This window comes from Hyperolius riggenbachi, chromosome 1, assembly GCF_040937935.1.
Source record: "Hyperolius riggenbachi isolate aHypRig1 chromosome 1, aHypRig1.pri, whole genome shotgun sequence".
Classification (NCBI taxonomy): Eukaryota; Metazoa; Chordata; class Amphibia; order Anura; family Hyperoliidae; genus Hyperolius; species Hyperolius riggenbachi.
Genome location: NC_090646.1, coordinates 414,777,068 through 414,796,611, shown reverse-complemented (window position 1 = coordinate 414,796,611; position 19,544 = coordinate 414,777,068). Strand labels below are relative to the sequence as shown.

Here is a 19,544-nt window from a genome sequence, read left to right as displayed (position 1 = left end):
TGACTCAGAATCTGACATCTCAGAGTCTGATGATGAGCAACCAACATCCCGGGGTGCCATCAGAGAGGAGAGATATGATAGTGACACCGACACTGCACCAGAAGAGGAATCAGAAGGGGAATCACCAGTAGCTATCACCAGCCATGAGAACGTCAGAGGTCAGAGGGCTGCCAGGCCAAGGCAGAGCATTCCAGCGAGGGCAGCACAGCTACCCTATGAGCTCAGTCACCCCCAGTGGTCACCCTCTAATATGGAGGTCCCTACTATCCCTCCCTTTACAGCCAGGAGTGGAATTCTAGTGGACACTGCCAATATGCAGCCAATAGATCTTTTGAGTCTGTTCATGCCAGAGACCTTCCTTCAATATATTTGCGACCAGACAAATATATACGCCCACCAAAGAATTGGGGAAAATCCCACCTCACATTTTGCGGCAAACTGGATACCCACAAGTATCCCTGAGCTAAAGGTCTTCTTGGGCTTGACCTTCAACATGGGCCTTTGTCATAAACCAGAGCTACACCACTACTGGTCCAAAGACCCCATTCACTGTATGCCCATTTATTCCGCCACCATGCCTAGACGCCGGTACCAAATGTTGCTTAGCTGCATGCACTTCGTCAACAATGACGAGCAACTCCCCTCTGACGACCCAGCCTATGACCGGCTATTCAAATTGCGGCCCCTCGTCAATCATTTTAATAAGACCTTCCAGGAGACCTATATACCATCACAACAAATCGCAATCGATGAGTCCCTAGTCCCATTCCATGGAAGACTAGGGATCAAGCAATATATACCCAGCAAGCGGTCACGTTATGGAGTGAAGCTCTACAAGCTGTGTGAGAGCGGGAGTGGATACACCTTTTCATTTAAGATCTATGAGGGAAAGGACAGCTTGATCGAGCCAGCTGGATGCCCTCCCTACATGGGTACTAGTGAAAGAATTGTCCTTGACTTGCTGAACCCTCTACTCCATCAAGGGTACCACCTGTATGTGGACAATTTTTACAGCAGCGTCCCTTTATTTAAATATTTATTTTCTGCTCAGACACCAGCCTGCGGGACTGTTAGGGCAAACAGGAAAGGGCTGCCACCGCAGGTCCTGACTAAAAAGTTAACAAGTGGGGAGACCTACAGCAACCGCAATAATGAACTGCTGGCGCTAAAATTTAAGGACAAAAGGGATGTCTTCATTTTGACCACAATCCACTCCGAGGCTACGACACCAGTCGTGTCTCGTAGAGTGACCGTCAACAAACCAGTGGCTATTGTGGACTACAATAGATTCATGGGGGCAGTAGATTTGGCCGACCAGGTGCTTGCTCCATACAGGATTGACAGAAAAAGGAAGGCCTGGTATAAAAAGGTGGCACTGTATCTGATGCAGGTTTCCATCCATAATGCCTTTCTCATCTACAAGAAAGCAGGCAACGGGGGCACTTTCCTCAAATTTCAGGAGCAGGTGATAACATCACTCATATTCCAGTCTGGACAACCGGCCATGAACCCAGACCTACTCGTTTCTGAAGATGTGATCCGACTTCACGCAAGGCATTTTCCTGCCCCACTTCCCCCTACTACATCAAAGCAGCATCCACAAAAACGATGCAAAGTTTGCCGCAGAAATGGAGCAAGAAGAGACACAAGATACCATTGTCCTCAGTGTCCATCAAAAGCAGCATTGTGCCTTGTTCCCTGCTTTGAAGTGTATCATACAGTCTTCCGCTATTAGTTGTTTTTTTTTTTTTCTTAACTCTGTTAGGTTTGGTTCACACTGCAATATTTTTGGTGTTGGTTGAAATGCTGAGTGATTTGAAAAGCTCTTGCTAATGCATTGCTAGGAATGATTTTTATATAATCACACTGCTCAAGTGAGAACACACATATAGCATTACATTAGCAAGTGCTAGTGTACCAGAGCTGTATTACAGTAAAGGTTTTATACATACCCGGGGCTTCCTCCTGCCCCATGCGCACGGATCGCTCCCACACCACCATCCTCAGTCTTCTCCATCTTCTGTACCGGGTCCTGTTAGTTCAGCCAGTCGCGGCCAGTCTGCGCAGGAGAAGAGCACCCTCTATGTATCTCTCCAGCGGCTGCTGGAGAGATACACAAAGAGCGCACTTCACTTACGTCAGACTGGCCGCGATTGGTTGAACTTACGGGGACCCGGTACAGAAGACGGAGAAGACTGAGGATGGTGATGTGGGAGCGATCCGTGCGCATGGGGCAGGAGGAAGCCCCGGGTATGTATAAAACATTTACTGTAATACAGCTCTGGTACACTAGCACTTGCGAATGTAATGCTATATGTGTGTTCTCACTTGAGCAGTGTGATTATATAAAAATCATTCATAGCAATGCATTAGCAAGAGCTTTTCAAATCACTTAGCATTTCAACCAACACTTTAATATTGCAGTGTGAACTAACCCTTAGTGTTTTTTTTTTTTTGCTTTGTTTTTTTTTGCTCTTTCACTGGACATTTTGTTTTTTTACTGGTCTTTACTTGACCTTCTGGATGTGACCTCTGGCATGACTGACTGGAATCTGACCACTGGCATGGCTACCAACCACCTTCTGACCACTGGCATGGCTACCAACCACCTTCTCACCACTGGCATGGCTACCAACCACCTTCTGACCACCGGCATGGCTACCAACCACCTTCTGACTACTGGCATGGCTACCAACCACCTTCTGACCACTGGCATGGCTACCAACCACCTTCTGACCACTGGCATGGCTACCAACCACCTTCTGACCACTGGCATGGCTACCAACCACCACCTGACCACTGGCTTGGCTACCAACCACCTTCTGACCTCTGACATGGCTGCCGAACACCCTCTGATCTCTGACCATCTTCTGGCTTCCACGTGTCAACAGCTTCTTCAATGGTGAGTACCACTGTGTTTGTTTTTATGTTTAGATACCTTGCTGTAATCCCATGTAGTATGAGAACTTGCCCACACAATCTGTTAGCCCTCATACTATATGGATGTGGTCAAATTGACCAATCATTGGCCAAACAAAATTTAATGTTCACTTTAATTCTAAATGTTTGACTATTCATATGAGATATCATTTTAACCGTGACAAGCGAGAGAACAGAATTTGGGGTGTATTATTGTTGAGGCCTATGTTATATGCATTTTTTTTTTTGCCCCGAAGTGAAAACAACTGTAAAAAAATAGCATTTTCAAAGTTATGATGCAATTTTAGCAAAACCAGATTTGTCAAACTGTTACACAATATGTATATCTGAGTAGGCCTGGGTCTCTAGTTTTCAGAATGGTGACATTTGTGACCTGTATAGAATGTTCTGAGACTCCAGGGGCTTTGCTAACAAAGAAAGGCTGTATTACTTTTGATGCAAAAAATGGCTTTGAAAAATCCAATGGTGCTACTTGTAGTTAACAGTGTGCCGTGTGCCCAAGAAGTTATCTAACTGTGTATATGATATATCATTTTAACCGTGACAAGCAAGAGAATAGAATTTGGGGTGTATTATTGTTGAGGCCTATGTTATATGCATTTTTTTTTTGCCCCGAAGTGAAAACAACTGTAAAAAAATAGCATTTTCAAAGTTATGATGCAATTTTAGCAAAACCAGATTTGTCAAACTGTTACACAATATGTATATCTGAGTAGGCCTGGGTCTCTAGTTTTCAGAATGGTGACATTTGTGACCTGTATAGAATGTTCTGAGACTCCAGGGGCTTTGCTAACAAAGAAAGGCTGTATTACTTTTGATGCAAAAAATGGCCTTGAAAAATCCAATGGTGCTACTTGTAGTTAACAGTGTGCCGTGTGCCCAAGAAGTTATCTAACTGTGTATATGATATATCATTTTAACCGTGACAAGCAAGAGAATATAATTTGGGACATATTATGGCTGAGGCATATGTCATGTGAATTCTTTTTAGTCACAAACTGAATCAAAAGTAATAAAATTGTTGTTTTCCTATACTGTGTTCCAAAATAAAATACTTGTAAAAAAAAAAAAAAAAAGGGACAGAATTGAAAAGAGAATACCAAAAAGTTACCTCAGGGACTCGGCTTTATAAATATGTATGCCATGAGGGTGTATTACTGTTAACTTTGCAAATAAGAGCTTGTAATAACTAATAGAGTACAATGAGAAAACAAAAAACACAAAATGGAAAAATACATCTTGATTTCCAAATAATATATTGTCGCCATACATTGTACTAGGAACATAATTTAAATGTTGGAATAACCAGGACAAATTAGACAATTAAATGTGTGGGCTTTACCTATGGTAACATTGTTTATTTTAAAACTATAGTGGATGGAAATTGAGAAATAGTGTATTTTTGTTTTTTTTTTCTCTTTTTCCCTTTAAAATGCATAGAAAATAAAGTAATTACTAAAAACAAATACCACCACCAAAAAGCCTAATTGGTGGCGAAAAAAACAAGATATAGATCATTTAGTTGTGATTAGTAGTGATAAAATTATTGGGGAATGATTGGGAGGAGTGCAGACAGGTGACAAATGCTCTGGTTTTTAAGAGAAAAAACCTGTGGTAGGGAAGTGGTTAACTATGAACAACACACACAACACAGCCACACCCACATTTTTATATACAAAGTGCAAGAAGAAACAAGAGAAGAGCGTCTCACTGTAAGTCAGAAATTGGCTTTGCAGGCCTGCGGTCCGCCATGGGTTCAGATGGTGAAAAGACAGCATTTACTTTCAGTTTTCGACAGTCACGGACCTGGACACAAAATAAAGAAGGTATTGTTATGTTACAGCATTTCAAGAAAAGAAAAAAAAAAAAAGACACTTTAAAGTGATCCTGTGTCAAACTGGATACAACAGCCACTGGATACCGCTGGGGGCATGTTTACCGCAAGATCTGCAGCACCATGCTTTATAACTCAGCTGGGTCTCCCCATAGGCCATTTCCAAGAATTCCTTTTGGTCATATCAGTGGTGTCCTGTAAGTTTGTTGGAATCAGAGTCCTGCTTTAACCTTCCATAGACTCTCGGTTCATTTGTGATATTACAGTTGGAAGGTCCACTCTGGCATTGGCAAATGGTCCTTATACAGCCTCAGTCCGTTAATGAGGGGTGTGCAGCCTAAGGGTGGCCACACACGATACAATAAAATGATCCGATTTTACGGCAATTCGATAAAAACGATCTGATCTCCCGAAAAAAATCAAAAGCTTTTTTTTTTTTTTCATTCGACTAAAAAATCCGATCGGATGTCCCATTTTCTTCGATTTTTATCGATCCGGAATGCCAGATATTTTTCTTCAATCTTTCTAAAGATTGTATGGTGTGTGTTAGATTGTCAATTTATTAATATACACACCCTAGCAATTTTGTCAGAGTTTCCAATCATTTTTATCATAATTGGGGAAAAATTGGGCATAGGTGTGTGGTACAATAGTCAGATATTTTTAAATGTTACAATCAGTCAGAAAAATTGATTGCAATTCCTTAATTGAACAGATATCTAAAAAATTGTATGGTGTGTGGCCACCTTAAGGGTAGGAGACCTTTTAACACGGATTGATCCATGTTAGTATTGAGCTACAGTGGAACTCCGTGCTGTTAGCACACATCAGCTGTGACAGAGTCGCTCTCCTTCAGGCTAGTGGTGCATTTGTACGTAACTTAGCCTAGAATAGTCACCCGAAAGATCGGTTCCGATACCAGTGGGTAACACTCCTAATATGTGTGTTTACGAGGCTTAATTTGTTGATCTGTTGCACCTTTTATAAGTCATATGAGCTTGATGAAGGGGGGGGGGGGCAGTAGCAGTCAGTTTGGAGGGGGCCTGTGGACAAGACACTTCCATGCAGATGTTCTCTGGTGAGATCATGCTATCATGACTTTAGGGCAACAGTGTTAAATTTAGACTCAATTAACAGCATTTGCTTTATGTAGTGGCGGGTAGACAGCGGTATAAATATTTAGGAAACTGTCCATGGGGTTGATTCCCAAAGCATATTTATTTTTCACTTTAACTGAGAGCTATAATGCATGATGTAAATAAGAGCTCATTCATGAGATAAACCAATAAAAAGAGAAATCATGAGTTAAAGGAATACTGAGGTGTCGCAATATGATGAGATAGACGTGTATGTACAGCGCCAAGCACACAAATAACTATGCAGTGTTCTTCCCCCCCCCCCCCCCCCCTTCTTTTGCTGCCTAAAAGTGGCCATACACTTATAGATTTACAGCAAATTCGACCATCAGATGATTTCTGTCAGATGCCTGTCAAATCTAATCTGACAGGAATCTGATGTGTGCCACACACTGGGCACAGATTTCCAATACATTTCAGAATGACATCTATTGTAAATCTGCATTATTGGACCATTAGATCCAATGCCAGCAGCAGATCGACCTAGATCTTCCATCCTGTCTGATAGATCGATTTCCAACTGATCGATCGAAGGCTAAAATCGACCAGTGTATGGGCCCCTTAAGAGTTAAAAAGCAGGTATGCAACAATTTCTGTTCAGTCAGGACCTGTCAGTATAACTCTCACTGATAAAGGAATTACAGCTATAAAACCAGGGCCGGATTTACAGCTCAGGAGCCTATAGGCACAGAAGTATTGGTGCCCTAAGCCCTGCCCCTCACTACAGACCACACCCCCAAGTCACAGCCCCTTTTGCTTATGAGGGAGAAGCAGAGAGATGGCTCTCCCTACACTGGGCAATGTAGGGAGAGATGGCTCTCCCTACACTGGGCAATGTAGGGGAATATAACAAATATAATCACCTATTGATTACGTAATATGTCCCTTTGCACAAGTAATTGGCCAACAAATCACCCCAATAGGGGAAACAAAGAAACAAGAAACCACAAATCCCCCCTTCCCCGATAGGAAAACGAAATACAACAAAATAAAGATCAGATACTTACCTTGGGATGGGGAAGCCTCTGCATCCTAATGTCCTCAGCAGAGGGGATCCAGTGCTGGCAGTCCCCACAAAACAACAACAAGTGGCCGGTGCACGCAGGGGCACAAGCGGCTTTCTGCTCAGGTGGAAATAGCTGAACCTAATCAAGTCCACTCTACTGTGAAGACGTGAGGCGATTGTGCCTGTGCAGTAGAGCGAACCCAGACTATGATTTCCACCAGAGCTTGAGGGGAAAGCCACTACTGCACCTACTTAAAAGGCCGAGAAGCGGACTTTCGAGGGTGTCAGTGTTGGATCCCCTATGCTAACGGGAAGCCTCTTTAGTATGCAGAGGATTCCCCCTCCCAAGGTAAATACTCCCCAGGGGCACTCTTTTCCCCTTTAAAGTGTACCTGAGAAGAGTCTCAGGTACCATACCAGCACTGTTCTCCCCAGGCCTAATTAGGTGGGTGGGCCGCCCGGCTGATTTGAATGCCCGCCCACCTGCTCTCCTGCCCGTCTAACTAGAAAAAAGTGGTGCTGTAAAACTGCAGCCATGAGCCCTTCATTGCCTGCTAGCAGTGGCAGTCTCCGACAATAGCGAAAGCCTCCGCTATACACTGCAGGAGACTTCTCTGCCTGTGTGACCTCCTCCTGGATCAGTGATTGGCTGGGTAGGCTGTAAGGGGCGGGACCATGCTCTGCATACGGGAGTGAGCAGAGATCCAAACCTCATGGTGTGTCAGAGTAGAAACAGCACTACTAGGGAGAAGCTGAGTCTGCTAGTCCGCCTCACTTTGCTGGCTGCCTGTGTCTGCATTGCATTCACGTGTTAACTCGCAGGCAGCTCAACTAGTGAAGGCGGACGTCTAGTGTGATCGAGTGTAGTGCAAGCAGGCTACTGCTGTGTGGGGGAGGCTGAAGCTGCGGGCAGATTGTCTCTCACACCCAGCGAAATCAGTGTGTTCCCTCTGTCCTGGCCTGGCTGCATGAATGTCAGCAGCCAGTCCCACCCCTTCCACGCAGCTCAGAGGCCGACTCACTCAGTGCACAGATAAGATCAGGTATTGCACGGCATTGGGCTCCTTGCCCCGCCCCCTCTGTATCCCGGCTGCTTCTCTTCAACAGAAGCTGTTCTGATTTATGCCGCTCTGATGCCTGGAGAACTGCACAGGAACTCCTTCCACTGGTATGAGATCTATGTGTCCACTAATGATAGGAGCACTTTTTATCTGATATATTTCAGCCTGCAGAGCTTTCAAGCTAGAGGACCTAGGAAAACAAACAAACAACTGCAGTCAGCTGCAATTTAGATAAGCTAACTTGCTGGAGATGGAGGATGGTGCTGAATGTCTGGATTGCCCATAAGTGCTTATACCTTACTTGATTTACAATTGTTAAAAGTTGGCCTAGAGCAGAAAAAAGCACAAATCTGGCTGTGGTAGTTAGGCAAAGTCTGTTAAAAGTTGCCCACTGATGCAAAAAAGTAAATATGGAACACAGTTCCTGTGTTGAAGGTGTGTGCAGGTGGCTTGAAAGGGCAGTGTGTGGGTGGGGAGCGATTCTTGCAGAGTTCACATGCATGTAATTTCATATGGATGTTATTTACTGCTGTGGTCCAGCGGTATTGCAGATAATTTCGTATGATACTGACCCCTGTACACTATCGGCAATACCCCTCTACCCCAGCAACAAATAACATCCATATGAAAAGCAAAAATCCCCCCCCCCTCCTTTTGAAATGCAATAAACACCCTGGTATGATACGTGAAATTAACCGACATATTAAATGCAATGATCACCCCTAGTATGAAATGCAACTATAACACCAATATTCAGTGTTCTCATCAGGCACTTTTAGAGGGGTGCTTCACCCAGCTTATTTTGGTGAGCACCGGCTGTCATCGTTTCTCCTCCTCATCCTGTGCGGTAAGCAGAGTTGCATTGGCCCCGAATTCCCTCGTCACACCCCACCCGGCTACTTTTTCATGCCACCCGGCTGGAAAAAAATTCTGGGGAGAACACTGTACCAGGGATGCTCACCGGATGCAATCACGAGTGATTACTTGTGCTTTAAATGAGGTTTATTTGGTGCAGGTGTGTGGCGAGGATAGAAGGGGTTATTTACCCATAATTCTGCCATCCGCCCTGTGTTCCAAAGAGCTTGCACCAGCGCACTTACTCCAAGCCGAAAGGAGGAAGTGCGCCGGTGTGAGGCTTGCAACGCGACCAAAAGGACGTGTGCAGGCTCCTTGGAATGCAGGGCGGATGGCGGAATTATGGGTAAATAACCCCTTCTATCCCTGCACCATACTTACTTGGGGCTTCCTTAAGCCCGCTCGTCTCTCGCCATCTTTCTGAGTGGCTCCGGTTCCCGGCATTCTCGCATGCGTGGCCTGGCCCGTTGCACTCCAGTCCCTGGGAGCAATCTTCGCCGAACACTCCCAGGGACAGGAGCGCACCTGGATGCGCAGGCACAATTCAGCCAGGCTTTCGGGCTGAATTGCCAGGGACCGGAGCCACCCAGGGAGATGGCGAGGGACGAGTGGCTTTAAGGAAGCCCCAGGTAAGTATGTAATATAAGACACTTCTCGTCTTAGGTTCCCTTTAAGGAACAATTTAACCACAGAACCCCACCCATCAAAAAGCACTGAAACCAACCACGGAGCACCCTCAAAACACACACACACAAAATGCAAACTAAATACTCAGCCATCTAACAACCCCAACAGCCCCAGGAGCTGCAAACAATATACTTAAGTAACCCATAGAAGACAGCCAATCCATCCAACACTTTACACAGCCCTGAACAGCCAGATTCCATTGTGGGTAGTGTGTTAGCACACGCTGTCCCTGCAGTCTTTGTGTGAGGAAGGCAGTACAAGCATAAGATGCTCTGACTATGTGCGCTCCTGACCAGAGGTTGCCCGCCCCCCTCACCCGCTGCATGTCACTGGAGGGGAATATATAGGTATGAAGCCTTCTGTAAGCCTGCTGGGGAGCCGAAGGAGAACACCATAGCAGCAGCATAAGCCGCTCTGCCTATGTGCGCTCCTGATCTACAGGTTGCCCGGCTTGTCCACCCACCGAAGAGAGAGTGTGAGAGTGTGTGTGTGTGTGTGTGTGTGTGTGTGTGTTTTGGTGTGTGTGTGTGTGTGTGTGTGTGTGTGTTTTGGTGTGTGTGTGTGTGTGTGTGTGTTTTGGTGTGTGTGTGTGTGTGTGTGTGTGTGTGTGTGTGTGTGTGTTTTGGTGTGTGTGTTTTGGTGTGTGTGTTTTGGTGTGTGTGTTTTGGTGTGTGTGTTTTGGTGTGTGTGTTTTGGTGTGTGTGTTTTGGTGTGTGTGTTTTGGTGTGTGTGTTTTGGTGTGTGTGTTTTGGTGTGTGTGTTTTGGTGTGTGTGTTTTGGTGTGTGTGTGTGTGTGTTTTGGTGTGTGTGTGTGTGTGTTTTGGTGTGTGTGTGTGTGTGTTTTGGTGTGTGTGTGTGTGTGTGTTTTGGTGTGTGTGTGTGTGTGTGTTTTGGTGTGTGTGTGTGTTTTGGTGTGTGTGTGTGTTTTGGTGTGTGTGTGTGTTTTGGTGTGTGTGTGTGTGTTTTGGTGTGTGTGTGTGTTTTGGTGTGTGTGTTTTGGTGTGTGTGTGTTTTGGTGTGTGTGTGTGTGTTTTGGTGTGTGTGTGTGTTTTGGTGTGTGTGTGTGTGTGTGTTTTGGTGTGTGTGTGTGTGTGTGTGTGTGTGTGTGTGTGTGTGTGTGTGTGTGTGTGTGTGTGTGTGTGTGTGTGTGTGTGTGTGTGTGTGTGTGTGTGTGTGTGTGTGTGTGTGTGTGTGTGTTGCAGGGTGAGGGGCAGGAGATGGAGAGGAGATTACAGCACCACACAGAAACTTCAAAGCAGGATACTTTGCAAAGCGGCTGCAGCCTCCAGTGAGAGCGCTTTCATGATGGGTGGTGGGAGAGAGGTTTCCCCGCCCTCTGGTCACATGGTGCCTGTAGGCTCGTGCCTACTGTGCTTAATGATAAATCTGGCCCTGCATAAAACACTTTCCTGGCTGAAAATGGCTTCTGAAAGCAGGAAAGATAAAAATGGTCAATAGTTCATAGATTTTAGTTCTGGCATACTTAAATTAATGTGTCATGGAGCAGCGATAATGAAACCGTAAAAACTTAAAAAGATTTAAATATAAAATTGTGGGAAATAAAAAAAAAAAAAATCTTTTTAGGAGTATGAAGATACATAAAATTTTTCATCTCACCAATTTTCACCTCGATATTCCTTTTAATCAAATAAAGGAAAGCTAAATCACAAGTTAAAGAGACTCTGTAACAAAAATTGCATCCTGTTTTTTATCATCCTACAAGTTCCAAAAGCTATTCTAATGTGTTCTGGCTTACTGCAGCACTTTGTACTATCACAGTCTCTGTAATAAATCAATGTATCTTTCCCTTGTCAGACTTGTCAGCCTGTGTCTGGAAGGCTGCCAAGTTCTTCAGTGTTGTGGTTCTGCTATGCACTCCCCCCTCAGGGGGGAAAGAAACACACAAATGATCTCTTGAGATTCAAAAGGAAGGCTGTATACAGCCTGCTTGTGTATGGATGCATTTTCTATGTGTGGACATACTGTACATCAACCTACTTCCTGTTTTGGTGGCCATTTTGTTTGTTTATAAACAAACTTTTTAAAGCTGTTTTTAACCACTTTTAATGCGGCGGGGAGCGGCGAAATTGTGACAGAGGGGAATAGGAGATGTCCCCTAACGCACTGGTATGTTTACTTTTGTGCGATTTTAACAATACAGATTCTCTTTAAGTTGTTTAAGGAGAGATACATGGTAAGTTAATAAGGTAAGATAATTCAACTGAAAAGCTTTGTGAATCAGCCCCCATATGCTCTACAGTGAACACAGGTTCACATTCACAAAATGCTTGTAGAATATAACCCTACAGGCTCTAGAACATATTTAATAAAATTATTAACGGTAGGAAACAAAAAAGTTGAACTAGATATATATAAAAAAAAATAAGCCCGCTATCAGTACTAACCCTACTAGCATGCACTATACAAATAACCTTATACACTACCTCCTTCAAAAAGGATTCCATATCCTCCTGGCTTTCAAACACAAATGCCTTCATGTCATTCATAGAAATATGGTTTTCCACATATTTTGCATGCTGATTATTTTTCATATTAATCTGTGCAGAATTAAAAGAAACAGTAATTAATCATTTTGCAATAAACATTTTTAAGGCCCCTTCCCCACATTTGTGTCTTCTGCAACGTGATCTAAGGTGGCACTCGAGGACATCTGAAGTGCATAGACTGCTCAGTCTAAAGGTTTCCATCCAGGTATTGCGATTCACTGAGAAATCACAATGCATGGTTGAAGACAAACTCCCGCAAAGCATGGCTTCCATTCATTATAGTAAGTGGAAAAACACAACTGCATAAAAACACAACCCCGCCCTTCCAACGATGTTTAACCTAGGCTGTGAAGTTGTGCAGCCTTCTGATCCAGAGCAGTTCACAGTTATTCATCTTGCCTGCAGTAAAGAAGCCAGCATCTTCGATAAAATTAAGAATGTAGATCAGGATGAGGGAAGATTTTACATTAGGCAAATATTGACTAAAATACATATAATATAAATATTGTAAAAAATTGATTTTTTTATTAAGTTAGGTACAGTAACGTTCCTCACCAAGTTAGATTTTGGCATAATCTATACCAGGAAAAACAAAAAAACACAGAGGGCACCTTCACACTGGGACCACACCCCACCACAGCCCAATTAGTCAATGGGGTAGTTCATACTACCCCTGTTGCAGCATGTGGCGCCGAAAGTGTGCTAACACGAGCGCATACCAATGTTGACGTGCAGAGATCTGTGTCGGAAAAGAAGTCATGAAAGTCTAAGGAGACAGAGGGTTTTTTAAAATGTTGGCGGCAGCATTGCAGACACACATTGGAAACAGGAAAGCAGTGCAAGCGAGCGTCACTTCCTGTTTGGATGTAGGTCAGAAAGGGATTACCGCATATTAACATGGTAATCCCTGAAGGCCTGTTTTTGGCGGTGAACCACTACCGTCAATCTGTCGTCTGAAACCGGCCTAACTGACTCTGGAAAAAGGTGACTGAAAAGCACAAAACATCTCTAAGCCACTGAAAATTATTTGAGTACTTAAATAGGTCATTAAAAAAAAAAATTATGACTGCGTGACAACCGTAGAAAAGAGGAAGAACACTAGTTAGTGAGGCAACCAAAAACTAAACTATGACAGCTCTGAACAAGTTACAATGCAAATTGCCTACACAATGCACACAACTAAACGGCATGAAAGTGTATTTCTTCTGTTCATCAGTGTGTAAAAAAAGTAATTCTAGTGTCATACAGTGTTCTATGACAACAAAAGATGAAAACTTCAATGGTGTGAATGGTTTTGATAAACCCAGTTTTCAATTTGACAAAAGATTCCTTAAACCACAGCAAAGAGTCCCCATGAAGACAGCAGTTCAATCCAGGACAGGAAACGAATATATCTTAAGATAAGTATCTACTAACAGTCATGTATTAGAAGCTGCAGAATAATAAAGGTTTTACTCACCTATCACCGCTTCAGGTTTGCTTTAACTGACCCAAATGTGCCCATTCCTCTGCATCAGGGGTCCTAGTCCTGGAAAAAGAAGTGAGTGGACTCACCCTAAAAACCTCTGCTGTTCGTGCAGCTAGTCTGGTCTAGTGAATACCAGAGCAGCGGCATGCACAGCGTCAACTCGCCGCAACACTGGAGGTGGTAAGTCCCGCCCACTGATGCCGCTGCCAGTCATCGCATCACCGCCAGCCACTGCCGCAATCGTTATGGAGGGGAGAGCCAGGGAGAGGAGCCCCATGGTGAGGGAAGGGGGGGGGGAGGGAGAGACGTCCACCCTTCCCTGCTGCTCTGCCCAATGCTCCTCTCTACTGCGCTGCTCCCCTCCAGGGTGCTAGGGTGGATGGCATCCACTCTCCAAAAAAAGTGAGTGGACGTCGTCCCCCCGTGTTCGCGCAGGACTCGACCCCTGCTCTGCATAGTGAAGGCTAGGGATTGTCAGTGGGGTGCAAAGCATTCCAACTCACATGCACATTTCATGCAAATTATATACAGCATATAATTTGTTTAAAGGGGAGCTGAGGAGAGAGGTATATGGAGGCTGCCATGTTTATTTCCTTTTAAGCAATACCAGTTGCCTGGCAGCCCTGCTGATCTTCTGCCTCTAATACTATTAGCCATAGCCCCTGAACAAGCATGCAGCAGATCAGGTGTTTCAGACTTTAAAGTCAGATCTGACAAGAGTAGCTGTAAGCTTGTTTTTGGTGTTATTCAGATACTACTGCAGAGAAATAGACCAGCAGGGCTGCCAGGCAACTGGTATTGATTAAAAGGAAATAAATATGGCAGCCTCCGTATACCTCTTACTTCAGTTCCCCTTTAACAAAAAAAAACTGCAAGATGTAGATATGACTGACCAAAGTCCAAGTTGAATACAATTTGTGTTATATTTGCACACAAGCTAGTATTAGGTGCATTTCATTGACAGTTTATATAGTTAGAACCGTAAGGATATCCACTGAGGGAAAACCAAAGAAATGTGGAAGCTCATCTCTGCCTTTAGAAACTACTAGACCCTGTAATGAGGACGAGTTATGATCGGACCAGCAAATTGGATATGCTGTGTCACTGAATCCCTGTCAGTCGGGCTCCAGCATGTAGCTCCACCCCTTGTATTTTGCTTGACGATTATGCTCTGTTTTGCCTTTGTTTACACACACCTACTTACCAAAAAAAAATCAGCAGGTGGAAATGACTTAAGGTGGCAACACACCATACAATTAAAAGATCGAATTTTACACCAATTTGAAAAATAAGTTCGGTTGTAAGAAAAAAAAAATTTGGAAAGATTTTTTTCTCATTCGTTTGAGAAATTTGTTTGAGAAAAGTGAATTTCCCATTTTTATTCAATAAAAGACGACTGGGAGTGTAGGACTTTTATCAATTTATATAAAAATTGAATAGTGTGGTAGATTGATGTACAGGTCCTTCTCAAAAAATTAGCATATTGTGATAAAGTTCATTATTTTCTGTAATGTACTGATAAACATTAGACTTTCATATATTTTAGATTCATTACACCACAACTGAAGTAGTTCAAGCCTTTTATTGTTTTAATATTGATGATTTTGGCATACAGCTCATGAAAACCCAAAATTCCTCTCAAAAAATTAGCATATTTTATCCGACCAATAAAAGAAAAAAGTGAACATAATTATTTGAAGGTTGACTTTTTTTTGTTTTAAAAACAGTTATGCACTCAATACTTGGTCGGGAATCCTTTTGCAAAAATGACTGCTTCAATGCGGCGTGGCATGGAGGCAATCAGCCTGTGGCACTGCTCAGGTGTTATGGAGGCCCAGGATGCTTCGATAGCAGCCTTAAAGAGACACTGAAGTGAAAAAAAAATTATGATATGATTTGTATGTGTAGTACAGCTAAGAAATAAAACATTAAGATCAGATACATCAGTCTAATTGAGTTAAGAAACTCCAGTTGTTATCTCTATGCAAACAAGCCATTAACTCTCCGACAGAGTCTTAAGGCCTATACACACGTCGGATTTTAGCGAACGACCCGTCGTTTAAACGTTCCGTTGTTCGCACGTCAAATCCGGCGTGTGTACAGACTATCGTTCCGGTGATAACACTGGTTTTCGCGGATTGCTGAAAACCAGTCTTATCACCCGAAAGATAGTCTGTACACACGCCGGATTTGACGTGCGGACGGAACGTTCAAACGACGGGTCGTTCGCAAAAATCCGACGTGTGTATGGGCCTTTAGTTGTGGAGAGGGCTGTTATCTGACTTTTATTATCTCAACTGTAAGTGAACTGTTTACTTTTTCTCTGCTAGAGGAGAGGTCATCACTTCACAGACTGCTCTGAAAGACTCATTTTTGAATGCTGAGTGTTGTGTAATCTGCACATATTATAGAATGATGCAATGTTAGAAAAAACACTATATACCTGAAAAGAAAGAGAATATTTTCTTTGCTGCTAATCTTCTAGTAATTATTCATAGTACACAACCAATTCACTATATCATATTTTTTTTTCCGCTTCAGTGTCTCTTTAAGCTCATCCATAGTGTTGGGTCTTGTGTCTCTCAACTTTCTCTTTGCAATATCCAACAAATTCTCTATGGGGTTCAGGTCAGGAGAGTTGGCAGGCCAATTGAGCACAGTAATACCATGGTCAGTAAACCATTTACCAGTGGTTTTCGCAATGTGAGCAGGTGCCAGGTCATGCTGAAAAATGAAATCATCTCCATAAAGCTTTTCAGCAGATGGAAGCATGAAGTGCTCCAAAATCTCCTGATAGCTAGCTGCATTGACCCTGCCCTTGATAAAACACAGTGGACCAACACAAGCAGCTGACATTGCACCCAAGACCATCACTGACTGTGGGTACTTGACACTTGACTTCAGGCATTTCCTTCTCCCCAGTCTTCCTCCAGACTCTGGCACCTTGATTTCCGAATGACATGCAAAAGTTGCTTTCATCCAAAAAAAGTACTTTGGACCACTGAGCAACAGTCCAGTGCTGCTTCTCTGTAGCCCAAGTCAGGTGCTTCTGCCACTGTTTCTGGTTCAAAAGTGGCTTGACCTGGGGAATGCGGCACCTGTAGCCCATTTCCTGCACATGCCTGTACACGGTGGCTCTAATTTGTCTACTCCAGACTCAGTCCACTGCTTCCGCAGGTCCCCCAAGGTCTGGAATCGGTCCTTCTCCACAATATTCCTCAGGGTCCGGTCACCACTTCTCGTTGTGCAGAGTTTTCTGCCACACTTTTTCCTTCTCAGACTTCCCACTGAGGTGCCTTGATACAGCACTCTGGGAAGAGCCTATTCGTTCAGAAATGTCTTTCTGTGTCTTACCCTCTTGCTTGAGGGTGTCAATGATGGCCTTCTGGACAGCAGTCAGGTCGGCAGTCTTACCCATGATTGCGGTTTTGAGTAATGAACCAGGCTGGGAGTTTACAAGCCTCAGGAATCTTTTGCATGTGTTTAGGGTTAATTAGTGGATTCAGATGATTAGGTTAATAGCTCGTTTAGAGAACCTTTTCAGGATATGCAAATATTTTGAGATAAGAATTTTGGGTTTTCATGAGGTGTATGCCAAAATCATCAATATTAAAACAATAAAAGGCTTGAACTACTTCAGTTGTGTGTAATGAATCTAAAATACATGAAAGTCTAATGTTTATCAGTACAGTACAGAAAATAATGAACTTTATCACAATATGCTAATTTTTTTAGAAGGACCTGTAAATACCAAAGCAATTTTTATGAGTTTTCAATCATTTTTTTCATAATTGGGGAAAACTGAACATGTGTAGTACATTGACCAGATTTTTGAAATGTTACAATCAGAAAAATTGATTGCAATTCTTGAATTGAAAAGATATTTAAAAAATGGTATTGTGTGTGGCCACCTTAAGCCATCTCTCTTTACAGTTAGCAGCATAGGGAGACCCGTTTAGCAAATTTCCCTTGCATGTTTGAGGCCCAAAATGTAGGTCCCAATGAATGCAATCTGTATGCCTCCCTCAGCCCCAGCATGGGTTTTTCAAAGGGGGAGGGGGGGGGAGAGGGGGGGGGGGGGTTCTACTATCCACCCACAACTCAAACACATGCTGTCCCTACATTGTAAATGATAGCCACCATGGACGGTAAATAACATGCAAAAATGTTTTTTTTTAACATGCAAATTTCATGCAACTCCCATGCAGCTTTAAATTGAATTTATCAAACTAATGTCCTTTCAATCCCGGTTGATCATATTTCAAGCTGCATAAAATTTGCATGCAAGTAGAAAATATTTGCATGATACTGACCTTCTATGGTAGCCACATTACAGGACAACTGAAGTGAGAATATGGAGGCTGCCATATTTTTATAGTGTTTTTGTGAAAAATATTGTTTTAAAGAGCAAAAAAACAAATAAATAACGAACAAAACACAAATGACAGTGTGGGTCAAGAGAAACCTTTCGGTACATTAATTACAGTGGCATATAGAATCAGCTATGGGTCAACAATAGAGCATCAACAATGAGCAAAATGTAGCAGGATATTTTAACATACTGAGCATATAAATAATATGAGCTGACATCAAACTGGGATGTCAAATCATAACACTGAGATACAAGAAGAGAAGTGGAGACTGCCATATTTAGTTTAACAATACCAGTTGCCTGGCAGCCCTGCTGATCTGTTTGGCTGCAGTAGTGTCTAAATAACACCAGAAACAAGCATGCAGCTAATCTTGTCAGATCTGACAATGTCAGAAACACCTGATCTGCATATATGCTTGTTCAGGGTCTAAGGCTAAAATTATTAGAGGCAGAGGATCAGCAGGATAGCCAGGCAACTGGTATTGCTTAAAAGGAAATAAGGCAGCCTCCATATCCCTCTCGCTTCAGTTGTCCTGTTATGAGAGATGCAGGGGAGTGGCCTTCTGTAAATGCTAACAGCTTCACTGATCTATTGACTGTGACATTGTGAGATACTGTGGAACAAGTATCTGCAGAGTGCAAAGGTTTTGTCAGCCATATTTGAGCATGACACTATAAAAGCCGTTTGATGCGTTTACGGACAGGTGTTACTTTAAACCCATCTCCACTGCACTCCATAAAGCCAATCCCCCTTTAAAAAAAAGCTGGTCCGCTCTAATATCACTCTTCTATCCATCCCTTCTTGAGGAGCACAGAGAAGCAACAGCTCTGCATTCTCCCGTCACGCCCGACCCAGCTTTTTTTTCATGCCACCCGGCTGGAAAAAAAATCCTGGGAAGAACATTACCCTTGGTTCTCAATACATAGTGTGTGTAACCTAGGAGGTACTGGAGCTTGTCAGTTAATCCATTACAGAAATCTTTTAAATTAAAAAAAGAAAACAAATGGTATACAAACCAATGTACATGATTGATACACCCAATATATATGCATATATATGCATCAAGGGATACTTCAGATGATGTTACTTGCAGTAGGCAATACTTTGCCAACACCATCATTAATAAAGGGGTACAAGTTATAATTACATTGTAAAACACATACAAGCAATCATCTCAGAAGTTTATCTTCACTCCAGGCTTTAAGAAAATGCACAAATGCAAAAAGCTCAAAAGACCCAGTCTTGAGCAGGGGCATAAAAACAAAAAAAACACACAAACATGCATGACTAGATATTTCAAGTGATGTTAGCTTCAAAGCACTTTTCCTTTAGTAAATTATGGCTGTGAATCAGGCAGTAAATAGATCCAATCCAAGCTCCTAATAAACGCCTATTTGTGGAATTCACTGCACAACTCTTCCAGTATACTTAACATTTGCTGTTCTGATGTTATAGTTTTGGAAAAGCAGTCGAAAAACAGATATAGTCCCCTTTGTCTCTAAGCTATTCTAAAAGCATAAGAAACCTTTCTGCAGAAAAGCAGCATGCCAAATCCCAGAGAACAGATGGAAAAACACAGCCACTGTGTGGAGCTCTGCCCTCTCAGGCAATGCTTTCAGCTCCTGAGATTCTTCATCTTACAAAAATATGCCATCTTCAGAGAACCCTCAAAAACAT

The 19,544-nt window shown here is 42.9% G+C and overlaps 1 protein-coding gene across 2 annotated transcripts in view; it reads right to left on the bottom strand.

Moving 5' to 3' along the window:
* The window catches only part of SMC5 (structural maintenance of chromosomes 5), a 151,126-nt gene that overhangs the window by 92,504 nt on the left and 39,078 nt on the right, over positions 1-19,544 (bottom strand). For both annotated transcript variants that reach the window (XM_068236253.1, XM_068236260.1), the window contains exons 11-12: positions 11,964-12,077; positions 4,652-4,746 (exon numbers count right to left, since the gene is read on the bottom strand). In XM_068236253.1, the coding sequence (XP_068092354.1) occupies positions 4,652-4,746; positions 11,964-12,077 (209 nt within the window). The remainder of the gene's footprint in view (positions 1-4,651; positions 4,747-11,963; positions 12,078-19,544) is intronic.